Source organism: Ranitomeya variabilis, chromosome 8 (genome assembly GCF_051348905.1).
Source record: "Ranitomeya variabilis isolate aRanVar5 chromosome 8, aRanVar5.hap1, whole genome shotgun sequence".
In the NCBI taxonomy this organism is placed as follows: Eukaryota; Metazoa; Chordata; class Amphibia; order Anura; family Dendrobatidae; genus Ranitomeya; species Ranitomeya variabilis.
The window spans coordinates 105,502,587-105,520,440 of record NC_135239.1 but is presented as its reverse complement, the minus strand read 5'-3'; the positions used below and the strand labels follow the sequence as shown (position 1 = coordinate 105,520,440).

At 44.7% G+C, this 17,854-nt stretch overlaps 1 protein-coding gene across 4 annotated transcripts in view; it reads left to right on the top strand.

Annotated features, from left to right (window-relative positions):
- Positions 1-17,854, top strand: part of TPR (translocated promoter region, nuclear basket protein) — a 196,773-nt gene that overhangs the window by 11,216 nt on the left and 167,703 nt on the right. For all 4 annotated transcript variants that reach the window (XM_077277613.1, XM_077277611.1, XM_077277610.1 and 1 more), the window contains exons 2-5: positions 9,799-9,903; positions 10,411-10,484; positions 14,956-15,052; positions 17,455-17,558. In XM_077277613.1, the coding sequence (XP_077133728.1) occupies positions 9,799-9,903; positions 10,411-10,484; positions 14,956-15,052; positions 17,455-17,558 (380 nt within the window). The remainder of the gene's footprint in view (positions 1-9,798; positions 9,904-10,410; positions 10,485-14,955; positions 15,053-17,454; positions 17,559-17,854) is intronic.

Sequence of the window (17,854 nt, the reverse complement as noted above, 5' to 3'; positions counted from 1 at the left end):
CGCTGAATTAAATATAAATACAGAATATATATATATATGTGTGAGTGTCTCAATGAGATATATATATATATATATATATATATATATACACAGTTAGGTCTATATATATTTGGACAGAGACAGCATTTTTCTAATTTTGGTTATAGCCATTACCACAATGAATTTTAAACAAAACAATTCAGATGCAGTTGAAGTTCAGACTTTCAGCTTTCATTTGAGGGTATCCACATTAAAATTGGATGAAGGGTTTAGAAGTTTCAGATCCTTAACATGTACCACCCTGTTTTTAAAGGGACCAAAAGTAATTGGACAGATTCAATAATTTTAAATAAAATGTTAATTTTTAGTACTTGGTTGAAAACCCTTTGTTGCCAATGACTGCCTAAAGTCTTGAACTCATGGACATCACCAGACGCTGAGTTTCCTCCTTTTTGATGCTCTGCCAGGCCTTCACTGCGGTGGTTTTCAGTTGCTGTTTGTTTGTGGGCCTTTCTGTCTGAAGTTTAGTCTTTAACAAGTGAAATGCATGCTCAATTGGGTTGAGATCAGGTGACTGACTTGGTAATTCAAGAATATTCCACTTCTTTGCTTTAATAAACTCCTGAGTTGCTTTGGCTTTATGTTTTGGGTCATTGTCCATCTGTAGTATGAAACGACGACCAATCAGTTTGGCTGCATTTGGCTGGATCTGAGCCCACAGTATGTCTCGGAATACCTCAGAATTCATTCTGCTGCTTCTGTCCTGTGTCACATCATCAATAAACACTAGTGACCCAGTGCCACTGGCAGCCATGCATGCCCAAGCCATCACACTGCCTCCGCTGTGTTTTACAGATGATGTGGTATGCTTAGGATCATGAGCTGTACCACGCCTTCGCCATACTTTTCTCTTTCCATCATTCTGGTAGATGTTGATCTTGGTTTCATCTGTCCATAGAATGTTCTTCCAGAACTGTGCTGGCTTTTTTAGATGTTTTTTAGCACAGTCCAGTCTAGCCTTTTTATTCTTGATGCTTATGAGTGGCTTGCACCGTGCAGTGAGCCCTATGTATTTACTTTCATGCAGTCTTCTCTTTATGGTAGATTTGGATATTGATACGCCGACCTCCTGGAGAGTGTTGGTCACTTGGTTGGCTGTTGTGTAGGGGTTTCTCTTCACCATGGAGATTATTCTGCGATCATCCACCACTGTTGTCTTCCGTGGGCGCCCAGATCTTTTTGCATTGATGAGTTCACCAGTGCTTTCTTTCTTTCTCAGGATGTACCAAATTGTAGATTTTGCCACTCCTAATATTGTAGCAATTTATCCGATGGTTTTTTTCTGTTTTCGCAGCTTAAGGATGGCTTGTTTCACCTGCATGGAGAGCTCCTTTGACCGCATGTTTACTTCACAGCAAAACCTTCCAAATGCAAGCACCACACCTCAAATCAACTCCAGGCTTTTTATCTGCTTAATTGAGAATGACATAACGAAGGGATTGCCCACACCTGTCCATGAAATAGCCTTGGAGTCAATTGTCCAATTACTTTTGGTCCCTTTAAAAACAGGGTGGCACATGTTAAGGAGCTGAAACTCCTAAACCCTTCATCCAATTTTATTGTGGATACCCTCAAATGAAAGCTGCAAGTCTGAACTTCAACTTCATTTGAATTGTTTTGTTTAAAATTAATTGTGGTAATGTCTATAAGCAAAATTAGAAAAATGTTGCCTCTGTCCAAATATATATGGACCTAACTGTGTATGTGTGTATATATATATATGTATATATGTATATATGTATATATGTATATATGTATATATGTATATATGTATATATGTATATATGTATATATGTCATGTCGGTCTGATAGTCGGGTACTTGTCCTATGTGAGTTAGGCCACTCAGTATCTTCAGGATACCGAGGGGTTAATAAGTGCAGGAATAAAGGATGACCAGCTGGGGGTTTCCATCGTCAGCCTGGGGCGCACAGATTGCCTGTCTGTGTGAGACAAAACGTGAGTGAGAGCTGTGCTCAAGGACTATGTGTTGTTAGCTGGGTGGGAGAAGCCCCCCAGTTGTTAGATAGCAACGTATTGGTTTAGTTAGTGCCGGACAGGCTAGGATTTATTTTTATGTTTTGTTTTTTCTATGTTGCTTTCACTTTAATAAACCTGACCTAAGGTCAGCCAACTTGGAAACCTGCTGTCGCCTCAATGCACAAACCACGTGACCTTTGACCCCAGCAAAGGCGATCCCGGAGTGTTTTGTTACATTGTGGTGGAGAATGCGGGCAAAAACGTGGCACAGGCGACAGTATGGAAGACGTGGTGAAAGCCCTAGTACAGGCCACTGCCGCACAGCATGAAGCTAATCGCTTGATGGCCGCACAGCTGAAGGAGTTAGTGGACATGACGGGTGCAGACCGCCAGCTTCTCCAACAGGTGGCGCAGCGCCTGGTCAGCATGCCTGAGGTGGACCCGGAAGCAGAGTCCAGAAGGATCCATGTGAGTCGATACTGGCAAAAGCTGACTGCAGAAGATGACGTCGAGGCATACCTGACAACGTTTGAGCGGACGGCCTTAAGGGAGAAGTGGCCGAAGACACGTTGGGCCGATTTGATTGCCCCGTTTCTCTCCGGCGAGGCCCAAAAAGCTTACCATGACTTGGACCCGGAAGACGCTCAGGACTTTGAGAAGCTGAAGGCTGAGGTCCTGGCCCGGCTGTGGGTAACGACAGCTGTCCGTGCACAGAGGGTACACCAGTGGACATACCAGCCAGATAAACCGCCGCGGTCTCAGATGTTCGACCTGATCTACTTAACAAAGAAATGGTTGCAACCCGAGGTACTGACAACACCAGAAATAATCCAGCGGATTGTCCTGGACGAGTACCTGAGGGTACTACCACCAGCGCTGAGAAGGTGGGTAAGCCAAGAAAATCCTACGACCGCGGATCAACTTGTGGAGTTGGTCGAGCGTTATTCCGTGGCAGAAGGACTTCCCGACGAAACCGCTAGCACCCGGTCCGTGCATCCTCCTCGTGGAACCGGTAAGACTGTTCCAGGGACTGCGGGTGAAGGAAAATCGCCTAAAACTGTGGGGGGAGGAACACGGGACTGCTCGCACTCCGAGACCGAGAGTGTTGGACGGTGGTCTCAGTAGGGGGCCTGTTAGGTGTTTCCGCTGCCATGAGAAGGGCCATGTTTCTGCGAACTGTCCTGTTACCACTGAACCCATGCAGTGCGACGTTACAGACTGTAAAAAAACGCATGTCTTTGGTTACAGGGCTAGTGAGTGTGAATGTGGGTCAAAATGATACAGCGAAGCACCTGTGTGAATTATCTGTTGATGGGAAGAATGTTGTGGCATTACTAGACTCTGGAAGTGTGGTGACTCTGGTGAAAGCCAGTCTGGTGGCACTTCCTTCTGGTTCGTCTGACAAGTTTTCTGTAACGTGTGTGCATGGGGACACTTGCTCGTACCTAACGGCAGTCATATGGATTTCCACTCCCTATGGGTCTGTGCAACACAAAGTGGGACTCGTTCCCGCATTGTTACAGGATATAATCCTGGGCAGGGATTTTCCCCATTTCTGGCAGTTGTGGGAGAATCAGTTGCTCCTTCATGGTAGCTGTGCCCGTGAATCTTCTCCCATGCCGTCGGGAGGTCCCGAGCCCCTAGAGGAGGCCCCACAGGAAGACGTTGCTGGGGAGGTTATTAAATCTAACTTTCAGTTCCCCTTCTCAGTTATGGCGGGGGAAACTGAGGAAACTCAGCGAGAGGCGGAGGCAGACAGCCATCCAGCACCCTGCCTGCCAGATTTGGAAGTCCAGTCGGATGACTTCCACAGCGAGCAAATGAAAGATCCTACCCTGTCTCCGGCTAGGAAGAATGTAAAAATGATAGATGGGGTACCCGTAGAACCTGACACTAGGCTGGCATACCCGTACATGGTACTTGAGAATGATTTGCTCTACCAGGTAGAGAAAAAAGGGGAAGACACTGTAAAACGGTTAGTGGTACCAAAACCTTATCGGCGGAAGGTACTCGACCTGGCCCACGGGCATATAATGGGGGGACATCTAGGGGTACAGAAAACCACAGAAAGGATATCACATTGTTTTGTGTGGCCCGGTATACATAATGATGTGCGTAACTATTGTGAGTCCTGTCCAGAGTGCCAAATCTCTGCGCCTAAACCTCGGTTCTGTAGCCCTTTGGTACCCCTCCCTATCATAGAAGTCCCATTTGAGAGGATTGGGATGGATTTGGTTGGGCCCCTTCCCCGGTCCGCACGTGGGCACCAACATATTCTCGTCATCGTGGACTATGCCACTCGTTACCCGGAAGCCATCCCTTTGCGTAACACAGCTACTAAGACGATTGCCAAGGAACTGGTACAAGTGTTTAGTCGGGTGGGAATTCCAAAACAGATACTCACCGACCAGGGGACTCCCTTTATGTCTAGGGTAATGAAGGAGCTCTGCCGACTCTTACAAATAGATCCGTTGCGTACATCTGTCTATCACCCCCAAACAGATGGCCTGGTTGAGCGGTTCAACAAAACCTTAAAACAGATGCTCCGGAAGGCGATAGACAAAGATGGGAAGAACTGGGATTACTTGTTACCCTACTTGCTGTTTGCCATTAGGGAGGTTCCCCAGTCTTCCACAGGCTTTTCGCCTTTCGAGCTGTTGTACGCCCGTCGTCCCCGTGGACTGTTGGACGTCGCAAAAGAGACCTGGGAAGGACAAGTCACTCCCTTTAAAACGGTGATCGACCATGTAACACAAATGCAGGACCGTATTGCCGCTGTGATGCCCATTGTTAAGGACCATATGCTACAGGCCCAGGGAGCCCAGAGGCAAAGTTATGATAGAGGCGCTAAGGTCCGTACATTTGCATCTGGGGATAGGGTGTTGATCCTGATCCCTACGGTAGATAGTAAATTTCTGGCAAAATGGCAGGGTCCCTTTGAGATCGTAGGTAGAGTTGGTGAAGTGAACTATAAAGTGTACCAGCCTGGTAAGAGAAAATCAGAACAGATTTATAATGTGAATCTGATAAAGCCCTGGAAAGACCGCTCTGCCCTAACGGCGAATCTGCCCCATCCGGTTTACTCACCTACTGTATCGGAGGTGCAGATTGCTGAGACTCTCTCGGAACAACAAAAATCTGAGGTTAAGCAGTTTTTGTTACAGAACCGACAGTTTTTCTCGGAAAAACCTGGCCGGACTAAGCTGGTGAAACATAAGGTTGTCACAGAACCTGGGGTCACAGTTCATGCGAAGCCCTACCGGATCCCGGAAGCGCGCCGTGAAGCAGTCTCCCGGGAAGTAATGGCAATGGTGGACTTAGGAGTCATTGAGGAGTCGCACAGCGCCTGGTCCAGTCCAATCGTGGTGGTACCTAAGCCGGATGGCTCCATCCGGTTTTGTAATGACTTTAGGAAACTGAATGCGGTTTCTAAATTTGATGCGTACCCTATGCCCCGGGTCGATGAGTTAATCGACCGGCTTGGTAAAGCCCGATACATTACGACCCTGGATCTAACAAAGGGGTACTGGCAGATCCCTCTGGCGGAGGCGGCCAGAGAGAAGACGGCATTTGCTACACCAGAAGGTCTGTTCCAGTATGTCTACATGCCGTTTGGACTTCACGGAGCTCCAGCAACGTTCCAGAGATTGATGGATCGAGTCCTGAGGCCCCACAGGCAGTACGCTTCGGCCTACCTGGATGACATCGTAATTTACAGCATGGACTGGGAAACTCACCTCCGGAAGGTACAGGCAGTGATTGATGACCTACGAGACGCGGGCTTAACGGCGAACCCCAAGAAATGCCACATCGGACTTGAAGAAGCCCGCTACTTGGGCTACGTGATTGGCAGAGGAGTGGTTAAACCACAGATCGACAAAATACAGGCAATTCAGGGCTGGCCGCAACCAGTGAACAAGAAACCAGTACAAGCTTTCCTGGGGATTGCCGGCTATTATCGCCGGTTCATACCCAATTTTGCAGCCATGGCTACCCCTTTGACGGACCTTACCAAAGGGAAGGGTTCCGTCATGGTAAAATGGACCTCGGCTGCTGAAGAGGCCTTCCACAGCCTGAAACGGGCGTTGTGCTCTCAGCCAGTACTAGTGGCTCCTGATTTCAGCGGCGAGTTTGTGGTGCAAACTGATGCCTCTGATACTGGTGTCGGAGCTGTACTTTCACAGGTGAGGGACGGAGTGGAACACCCGGTCCTCTACCTCAGCCGGAAACTGAATGTACATGAGCAGAGGTATGCCGTAGTTGAAAAAGAGTGCCTAGCCATTAAATGGGCTCTCGACTCCCTTAAGTATTACCTGGCGGGTAGGAAGTTTAGGCTGGTCACGGACCATGCCCCTCTCAAGTGGATGCACCTACACAAGGACCGTAATAGTCGGGTAACCCGGTGGTTCCTTGCTCTGCAGGCGTACTCTTTTACGGTGGAGCACCGCTCCGGGATGCAGATGGGGAACGCTGATGCCCTGTCCCGAGTGCACTGTTTCAGGAGTGCTCTTGCTCGACCGGAGTGGTCTGAGCAAAGGGGGGGGGATATGTAAGAGTCATGTCGGTCTGATAGTCGGGGGCAGATATATCTCGCCCAGGTACTTGTCCTATGTGAGTTAGGCCGCTCAGTATCTTCAGGATACCGAGGGGTAAATAAGTGCAGGAATAAAGGATGACCAGCTGGGGGTTTCCATCGTCAGCGTGGGGCACACAGATTGCCTGTCTGTGTGAGACAAACGTGAGTGAGAGCTGTGCTCAAGGACTATGTGTTGTTAGCTGGGTGGGAGAAGCCCCCCAGTTGTTAGATAGCAACGTATTGGTTTAGTTAGTGCCGGACAGGCTAGGATTTATTTTTGTTTTGTTTTTCCTATGTTGCTTTCACTTTAATAAACCTGACCTAAGGTCAGCCAACTTGGAAACCTGCTGTCGCCTCAGAATTCAATGCACAAACCACGTGACCTTTGACCCCAGCAAAGGCGATCCCGGAGTGTTTTGTTATATATATATATATATATATATATATATATATATATATATATATATATATATATATATATATATATATATATATATATATATATATATATATATATATATATATATATATATATATATATATATACATGTACATTTTATTATATATTATATTATATTATATATATATGTATAGATTATATTATATGTATAGATTATATTATATATATTATATGTATAGATTATATTATATATATTATATGTATAGATTATATTATATATATTATATGTATAGATTATATTATATATATTATATGTATAGATTATATTATATATATTATATGTATAGATTATATTATATATATTATATGTATAGATTATATTATATGTATAGATTATATTATATATATATTATATGTATAGATTATATTATATGTATATATTTTTTGCCGAAAATTTGAGCACATAAATCCATTAGATGTCGGTTTTGCAAGCCTGCGAGAAAATATCGCAGTACGGATGCCATACAGATTACATACGGAGGATGCCATGCGCAAAATACGCTGACACACCCTGCCTACGGATGACATACGGATCACTATTTTGGGGACTTTTCTGCGTATTACGGGCGTAAAAAACGGACCGTATTTACATACGCTGAGTGTGACGCCGGCCTGAGACTGAGCGATCTGGACAGTATCTCCTGTGATGTACTAGATGGGTCAGACTCAGACCAGACAGTCGGCTCGACTGTAAGTCGGTCTTATGACCGTACCAACTGGGGAAGCCAGCTGTGGAGAGATAAGTCGGGTGACGGGGCTTGCGGTAAAAGTGTGGAGACTAAAAAGGGTCTGGTGACGCAGATGGACTGTGACTTGAGGGCCAAAGCTCAAGGCCTACGTACGGACCGCTGGGGGCGGGGGAGGCCTATCAAAGGTGTGATACTGAATGATGTCCAAAACCGACTGAGACAGTTCTCTTGACTTGTAGGGCAAGGTGACATGAGTACCCTGGCTTATGGCATGTGTTCAACCACGCAAGTTTGAACAGAGGGAGAGTGTATGTGGTGCAGTGACCCCTGTTACAGGTAGGGGGCGCTGCATCGTCTCTTCAGAATATGCACAGAGGGATACTGAGGCCATAAGAATGCATGGTAGTCGTGGGTATAACTGTGGTGATGAGACAATGGCCGGAATGTGTCGCAGAGGAAGTCTGCGCGGTAAGCTTGCAGTATTGATGTTCTGGGACCTGTAGTCCCACAAGTATTTGTATAGTTTATAGAGGGATGCTTACTGGGCTAGTTTGAAGAGCTGGGTGTGTCGAACTAGCCACACACACACACCTCCCGCCTGTGGGGGTGGTTACAGCTTCATTATGTGACCAGGGGGTGGGTCACATGGTTGAGAGTGTTTGGACCTGAATAGTCTGTACTGTAGGTCCTGGAAGAGGTCATGTCTGTGTTGGAAGCTCCTGTGAGTGGAGACTTCCTGGAAGCACCTGGAGAGACCTTATACCTACAGAGCCTGGGACGGCATCTGTGTTGGCAAAGCCAGGACTGACAAGGATCTCGGGACGAGATCTGAATCTGAGCATGCGCCGCCCCCAGCGGCCATTTTCCCGGAGGCCACCGCATCACATCAATGGAGCTGCTGGTGCCTCCGGGCCTTGAGGAGATGCCGGAGGAGCCCCGACGCTGCAAGAAGATGCACCACCCCACAGCACCCACGGCACGAAGAGAAGCTGCCGCTCCCAGCACAGAAACGCTATGCTGCTACAATGAGGAGCCGCCGCTCCCCAGCACAGAGACCCCCACGCTGCCGCAATGAGGTAATAGGGGGCTGCTACTCCACTCACACTTTCCTGTGAGTCGCCCCGTCCCTTCGTCATCGGGACCACTCCCAAACCATATGCACATTTGTCTGTACCCGGCGTATAAGACGACCCCCGACTTTTAAGAAGATTTTGAGGGGTTAAAAAGTCGTCTTATACGCCGGAAAATACGGTAAGTAACAAGTTTTGGCAATTCTTTTTTCCATTTTTGTAAAATTTATTTATGCATTGCTTATATAGCGCTATCTTATTCTGCAGCACTTTACATACATTATTATCACTGTCCCCGGTGGGGCTTAGAATCTAGATTCCCTATCAGTATGTCTTTGGAGTGGGGGATGAAACCGGAGAAAACCCCCACCCCCAATTTGGTAGCTTGCTGACAATGCAAGTAAAGCTGACAATCAGTGTTGTGGGTCTGGCTATACACCCCTCGGCATTCATTACACTGCTACATCTACAGCAGAGGAAACGGATTTTATTAAAACTGCAGCAGATCAGTCCATTAAGTGGCCCTTCACTGGATTTGGGGTCTATGGAGTTGGTGTCTTGATCTCAGCAGGCGAGGTGAGTCACTGTGCAGTAGCAGAGACTTGCCGGCATGTGCGCAGGAGATTAATGCAGACACTGCGCATAGGAGGACGGTCAGGTTTGCGTAAGAGTGCGTGCATAGCGCATGCGCTGGATGACATTGCTGGGAAGGGCAGTGTGCCGCTGGTGGGAGGGGGTGCCATTATAATGAAGACAGGAGGCAGTGATTTCTTCCAGGCACCACATGCCCCAGAGCCTGGAAGAAACATTAACATAAAACAGTATAAATGAATTCCTCAACATCTACACTGCAGCTATGAGGCATACAGGTAAGACTGGTTTAACCATCCTATTACCTGTATGCCCATAGTAATAGATCATTAAGGGGATCTGTCGCACCCTGGACGATTCTGAACAGTCACTTACTCTTCTTATTTTCCTCATAGACCAGCAGTACTTTGAAATCGAGAAGCGGCTAGCTCAAAGTCAAGAACGTCTTGTATCTGAATCACAAGAGTGTCAGAGTCTGAGAGAACAACTCAGTAAGAAAGGTAGGTACCTGGGGAACTTGCTTGCACGTCTTTGTGCAGTGCTTTCTATTTTCTATGATTTTCCTGGTAGACTTGTGATCCGCTTGGCCCCTGTCCCTGTGCCTGTCCTTAATCTGCACAGGCACCACTTATTGGAGTGACTGTTAGCTGCGGAGTATGTGAGGGTGCGCGCCTGTTAGCTGACTGTGGAACTTCCTCGTAACCTTTCATCTTTTCGTTCCTTCACTTTTGCAAATTGATTATGCTTTGCTTAAAATACAAAGCGAGCAGCTTTCAAAACTGATCCATCAACATCCCCAGGAGGCCACATGTATTGTGGAAGCTGGCGAAAAAGACTTTCCAGGGTTTACATCTCTGTTAATTAAAGTTTAATAATGTTACTAATGTGCTCCAATTCTCCACAACATGTTAGAACACAGGTTATTATTATATGTAACCAGTTTATTGTATGTTTTCCTTTATGATAGCATTTATGAAGACGTTTACATGTTTCACTGTTTATTTAAGGTGAAGAACAAAAAGAATTGAATGATAAAGTTAAAGATCTTGAGACGTCCAATAGCCGTCTTGTGGCTTTACAGGTTTGGTTATTAATGTTTATTTAAATAAACTGTAGCATATGGTGATTGTCAGACAAAATGTACAGCAAATGGCCAATTCTCAGCTGTGCTGATCTCTGCACACTGGTAACATTTAGTTCTTTGTCTGCAGAGTTCTGGTGGGATTGGATTGTTGCCATGAAAGGGGGAACCGAATACCAGATTTTCCCTATGTAAGCAATGTCTACCACCTTTTGGCCCTCTTAATAGTATTTCTTTAACCCCTCGACATGAACTGTGTCGCCCTCAGTATCTCCAAAAGTGACTCTTATTGTTGTGTACTGTGTGCAGGCGGCTCAATGGGGGCTGCCTCCTCCGCCTTGATTGACATCGCTTACGTCATACACATGCGTCAAGCACCCTATTAAAGAGGGATTAAAAGGTGGTGCCATGGTTTATATTGGGGGAAACTTGATGGTGCCCTTAGGTGCTAAACACACAATGTTTTCACATACAATAATGTGTATGTATGTATATATGTGTATGTATGTATATATACACAAAGAAAATGGGAGACGTTTATTAGCATCCTGGATAGGACCTGTGCACAGTATATACCATATGGGAATAAATATACTAGAAATAGGAGGAAACCAATATGGCTAAATAGAGCTGTAAGGGGCGCAATAAGTGACAAAAAGAAAGCATTTAGAGAATTAAAGGAAGTAGGTAGTGATGAGGCATTACATAAATACAAAAAATTAAATAAATTCTGTAAAAAGCAAATCAAGGCAGCAAAGATTGAGACAGAGAGACTCATTGCCAGAGAGAGCAAAAATAACCCCAAAATATTCTTTAACTACATAAATAGTAAGAAACTAAAAAATGATAGTGTTGGCCCCCTTAAAAATAGTCTGGGTGAAATGGTGGATGAGGATGAGGAAAAAGCCAATATGCTAAATGACTTTTTTTCATCAGTATTTACAAAAGAAAATCCCATGGCAGCCAATATGACTAGTGATAAAAATTCCCAATTAAATGTTACCTGCGTAACCCAGCAGGAAGTACGGCGGCGTCTAAAAATCACAAAAATTGACAAATCTCCGGGCCCGGATGGGATACACCCCCGAGTACTGCAGGAATTAAGTACAGTCATTGATAGACCATTATTTTTAATCTTTAAAGAGTCCATAATAACAGTGTCTGTACCACAGGACTGGCGTATAGCAAATGTGGTGCCAATATTCAAAAAGGGGACAAAAACTGAACTCGGAAATTATAGGCCAGTAAGCTTAACCTCTACTGTGGGTAAAATCCTGGAGGGCATTCTAAGAGATGCTATACTGGAGTATCTGATGAGGAATAACCTCATGACCCAGTATCAGCACGGGTTTACTAGGGACCGTTCATGTCAGACTAATTTGATCAGCTTCTATGAAGAGGTAAGTTCCGGACTGGACCAAGGGAGCCCAGTGGATGTAGTGTATATGGACTTTTCAAAAGCTTTTGATACGGTGCCACACAAAAGGTTGATACATAAAATGAGAATAATGGGGATAGGGGAAAATATGTGCAAGTGGGTTGAGAGCTGGCTCAGGGATAGGAAACAAAGGGTGGTTATTAATGGAGCGCACTCGGACTGGGTCGCGGTTAGTAGTGGGGGTACCACAGGGGTCAGTATTGGGCCCTCTTCTTTTTAACATATTTATTAATGACCTTGTAGGGGGCATTCAGAGTAGAATTTCAATATTTGCAGATGACACTAAACTCTGCAGGGTAATCAATACAGAGGACGACAATTTTATATTACAGGATGATTTATGAAAACTAGAAGCTTGGGCTGATAAATGGCAAATGAGCTTTAATGGGGATAAATGTAAGGTCATGCCCTTGGGTAGAAGTAATAAGATGTATAACTATGTGCTTAATTCTAAAACTCTGGGCAAAACCGTCAATGAAAAAGACCTGGGTGTATGGGTGGATGACAAACTCATATTCAGTGGCCAGTGTCAGGCAGCTGCTACAAAGGCAAATAAAATAATGGGATGCATTAAAAGAGGCATAGATGCTCATGAGGAGAACATAATTTTACCTCTATACAAGTCACTAGTGCGACTACACTTAGAATACTGTGCACAGTTCTGGTCTCCGGTGTATAAGAAACACATAGCTGAACTAGAGCGGGTGCAGAGAAGAGCGACCAAGGTTATTAGAGGACTGGGGGGTCTGCCATACCAAGATGTCCAAGGGGACAGTACAAAGACCTTTCTGATGATCTTTTTAATCATAGACCGGTGACAGGGACAAGGGGGCATCCTCTACGTCTGGAGGAAAGAAGGGTTAAGCATAATAACAGACGCGGATTCTTTACTGTAAGAGCAGTGAGACTATGGAACTCTCTGCCGTATGATGTTGTAATGAGTGACTCATTGCTTCAATTTAAGAGGGGACTGGATACCTTTCTGGAAAAGTATAATATTACAGGGTATATATATTAGATTCCTTGATAAGGCGTTGATCCAGGGAAGTAGTCTGATTGCCGTATGTGGAGCCGGGAAGGAATTTTTTTCCCCATGGTGGAGCTTACTCTTACCACATGGGTTTTTTTTTGCCTTCCCCTGGATCAACATGTTAGGGCATGTTAGGTTAGGCTATGGGTTGAACTAGATGGACTTAAAGTCTTCAATCAACCTTAATAACTATGTAACTATATATATATATATATATATATATATATATATATATATATATATATATATATATATATATATATATATATATATATATATATATATATAAAAGAAAAGCAGCACAAAATAATAGAAAGAAGTGGACAAAATTTTGTAATTGGATATGTATGAGTTTTGTATAAAGGGTTGTCTCACTCATGTGTTCACTGCTTGAAAAAGGATTTTGTATCCGAAATGTTGCCACGCCGTTCAGGCAATAAAGTCCACTTTTTTTTATTATTTTGTCCTGCTTTTCTTTTTTTGATACTATAATTGGAGGCTATTGGACTTCTGGCTGCTGGTTGGGAAATCTCTGCACGTTATTGAGGTAGTACTGGATGCTGTTCCAATTTGTGTGTGTGTATGTATATATGTGTGTGTGTGTGTGTGTGTGTGTGTGTGTGTGTGTGTGTGTATATATATACACACACACACACACACACACACACACACACACACACACACACACACACACACACACACACACACACACACACACCAGCACCTAAAGAAAACAAAGGGTGCAAAAAATCCTTCCAGGTATATACCAAGCCTCATGCTATTATCCAGAAAAATGAAGGCAGCACTCCAATAGAAAAAATAAAAGTGGCTTATTGGCCCATGTGCAACAATTCAGTCCAGGATGTGGACCTTTCTCAAGCTTTTTTTTTTTTCTTACCCTTCCAAGGGAATTTTCTATTATTTTTGTCCTATAATTTGGGATTATGTGTTTACAGCTTTGATAAAAATGTGTGCGCGCTCCCAACAGCCTTAGATGTTAATATATTTTCATCCTTAAAGGGCCACTGTCACCCCCTCCAGCTGTTATAAACTAAAAGAGCCACCTTGTGCAGCAGTAATGCTGCATTCTAACAAGGTGGCTCTTTTAGTTTTTGGTGCAAGTATTCCCAAAATAAAGCTTTTTATAACTTCTCCAAAATACCTGTCTTTCGCCAGGGAGGCAGGTCCTCACCCCCCTGCTTGAAACGCCACACTGCCGTCACTCAAATCTTCAGGGGCGCCGGGCGCCGCCCCCATCACGCTGTGTTCGCATGAAATCCGGCGCCTGCGCGGTGTGCCCAAGTTTGATCTGATATTGAGATCGCACTCGGTCATGCAAGGCAGTGAGTCCGTGAAATCATCAGACTGCACTTGGATGAGATTGGAGTGCGGTCCGATTTTCACGGACTGATAGAATGGAGATTTTTTTTCCTCTTATCTTCTCTTCATGTGAGTGGCATCAAACTATACTGACCCTGGGATCAGTGTGATGTACAAGATGAGCCCGATTCAGTCTAAGGCTGCTTTCACACTAGCGTCTTTCGACGCATGTCGCAATGCGTCGTTTTGGAGTAAAAACGCATCCTGCAAAGTTGCCCACAGGATGTTTTTTTTTTCTCCATAGAATTGCATTAGCGACGCAGTGCCACACATCGCAACCGTTGTGCGACGGATGCGTCCTGTTTTGGCGGACCGTCGGCACAAAAAAAGTTACATGTAACGTTTTTTTGCGCGTCGTGTCCGCCCCCTCCTCCCCGGACATTACAATGGGGCAGCGGAAGCGTCGTAAGACTGCTTCCGCTGCCCACGTCGGGCATTTATTTCACAGCATGCGTCGGTACGTCGGCCCGACGTACTGCGACGGGCCCGTACCGACGCTAGTGTGAAAGTAGCCTTAGAATATACCGTCGTCTGCGGCTGCCCTAGTACTGAGTGTCACTGTGAAGCTTGGCAGCTATTTACTCTTCTCTTCTAGTAATGTTAGTCACGTTCCTGCTTTTCAGAGTCAGTTAACAAGAGCCAGAGATTCCGCTGAATCTGAAAAGAGAGATCTAGTCCGCACCAATGAGCGCCGAGCCCAAGAGCTGGAACATCTTAATGGTGAGGAATCCAAGGAAAGCATAACCTCGTATTATTGTCATGTATTCTGCGCATCCACCACGGTGTTCGACTGTGAGCCACGAGGGTGGGACAGGGCAAAAGATGATTAAGAGGAGTTGTGTTTTTTTCTCTGTCCTGTGATTTATGCATATTCTAAAAGGTTTAAAGTTTCTGCAGCGTCAAAATTGGTACAAAATGATTGAAGGCATGTTTCCCCGCACTCTAAATGCATAAAATCAAAGCATTATGACTATGTGCATATAAGTAATGACAGTATCAATAGGAAATAAAAGCATAGAAAGGACGGCGCCTTGTGATATACGTTCTCACAGATTGCTAGGCAAAGCAGTGGTACCCAACATGGGGCTGTTCACCTGTTGTTTCATGTTTGAGTATCTCACCCTGTAAAAGGTGCCTGTCGTCTCCTGGTCTCCTGGTGTGTCCTTCTTTCTACAGAATACTTTCACATGGTCCAACAATTAACAGTACAGTGATTATACGTTAGAAGATGCTAAATTGGCGCGGTCAAGTGTCTACATTATAGGACATATGCAGAAAATGATGACAAAAGCAAGGGTCTACGGATAAAGCCGTTCCACGTAACATATAACCTTCTAAGACACATTACTGTGCCAAGAAAGTTGCATTTGTCGCTCCATTGACGTGTCAGCACCAGTTTAGCATCTTTCATCTAAGTGGTAACAGTGTGAAACTTACTGCGGTACGTCCTCGGTAACATCTGTTTTGGAGGCTGCTCTTTGCTCTTGCTCCCTGCTTGTTTTTTTTTTTGAATGCGTACTGCCAGAATGCGCTCTTACTGTCTTCTCACTTCTCATTAGTGATGGCAAGGGAGCGCACTGTTACTGTGCATTTAAAGGAATATTGTGCAATCAGCGGGGAGCTTATACTGAGTGCCTAGAAATTGTCGCATGGTCAGTAAAGCGGGGACTATTTCAGCCCCTGAAATAGATGCCACTCTTTGTTCCAGGGTGGGGCTAGCAGCTCAGTGACTGCAGACTCAGCCCCCAATGATGTTCTGTTTGCGTATCCCAGCCTGCCTTGGGTATTATAAAACAAAAGGCCATCAAAACGGAAGTTAAAAAAAAAAAAAAAAAAAATAGGAAAATGGGGAATTTTTAATTAACATATTATGAAGTGTTTAGACTATTAGATTTTAGCTTTGTTTTCGGACCTCCCCTTTACCCAACGTTGTCCGATTTACCACTGGTGGCATCCATAGGACCTTTACCTTTCAGCTGGTCATATAAGAGCCATGCATAGTGCTAAAGCAATGCTATGTCCTCTTCATTCTCAAGTTTTTGGCATTCCTTCCATAAGGCCTCAACAGGTGTCAAAGTTGTAGCTTATAATACAAATTTGTAAAATAGGACTATCCCTTTAATAATACTTGGCTTTTTCATTTCCTATCCATGCCATTGGATCACAGGACCTTGGGTTATAGCTGCTGACACCAGCAGCAGGCAATACCGAATTAAAGAAACAAAATGTCTTCATCTATTGCAGTCATCATGTTATATAGCACTGTGGACTTGCAATTGCTAATTTTTCCATTCTACCAAGTTAATTATTCTCTTTTCCATTAGGTCTGTGACAACATGTCGTTAAAAACTGACTAGCTGAATCCTTGTAAGCTCTATGTAGAAACAAGAGGACAATCTTCCCTGTACGATTCCTCACTGATCAAGTCGGGGGGACAGGGAGCCCCTGCGTCAGGAGGTAAACGGGGATGATAATTGCAGGGACAAGAGACCTCCTGTTTCTGCATAGATCTAATGGAAAAGAGAACAATTAACTGGGTAGAAAGATGAAAATGAGGTATTGTAAGTACACAGTGCTGTATAATATGATGACTGAAATATATCAGTAAGGTAAAAACTTTGAGCTACACTTACCGTAAGTGAAGCAAGTACTTTATCGAAATACTCCCATCAGTGTTTGTAGGAGGCAAACAATGGGGTCAGCCGACACAGAAGTGGGCATGAAGGACCCTTGGGGAATGGTGTCTTGCATTGTGTTAGCTGGAGAGATATTGTATACATATCAGTTTGTGAGGGAGGCACCTCCAATGCAATCACGTGATGGTACAAGCAGCTCTACATGACATGCTGGTTATAGTAGACGACCCCTCATTGGGGTCATAAAGGGGCTGATGGGGGTGTCGTTGGTATTTGTTGTATGACTTGGTAGCCCATGCTGATGGGAGCCCTGCATGTATAACGTCTTAGTGGCAGCTCATGTGCCGTGACGCCCCCTATAAGTAGGGCAGTCTAGGGCGCTGAGATGTTTGCATGTTGCTTCTAATACAGTATATATGATAAATGATGACTTATTTTCTCACCAGTCCCTTTGTTTGCCTCGCTTCTCTTGTTCATTTTTGTCAGATGATATAAAACGTCTTAATGAAAAACTGAAAGACTCTAGTGCTGCAAAGATAGAGCTCCAGCTAAAATTGGACGAGTTACAGTCCTCGGAGGTCTCCATCAAGGTAAATGTGACTGGTATCTCTGTGTTCCTGTGTGTCTGATAAAGCAGAGCAAGATACTGTTACTGCTAGTCTCGGTACACGCTGCTATTCCCCACACAGTGCTGACTGTGCCAGGACATGTACAAGTAGATAGCTGGGCGCTATCCCTTCCAGTGGCACTAATGATCTGTCAGTCCGCATGTTTAGTTACCCTATAGAAGCCATAGAATGACAAGCAGCCGCTGCCCTCATGTAGGATACACTTTCAGGTGGCTTTCCACCATGAGCATTTTCTGCCTCCTCTGTTTTCTCCATCA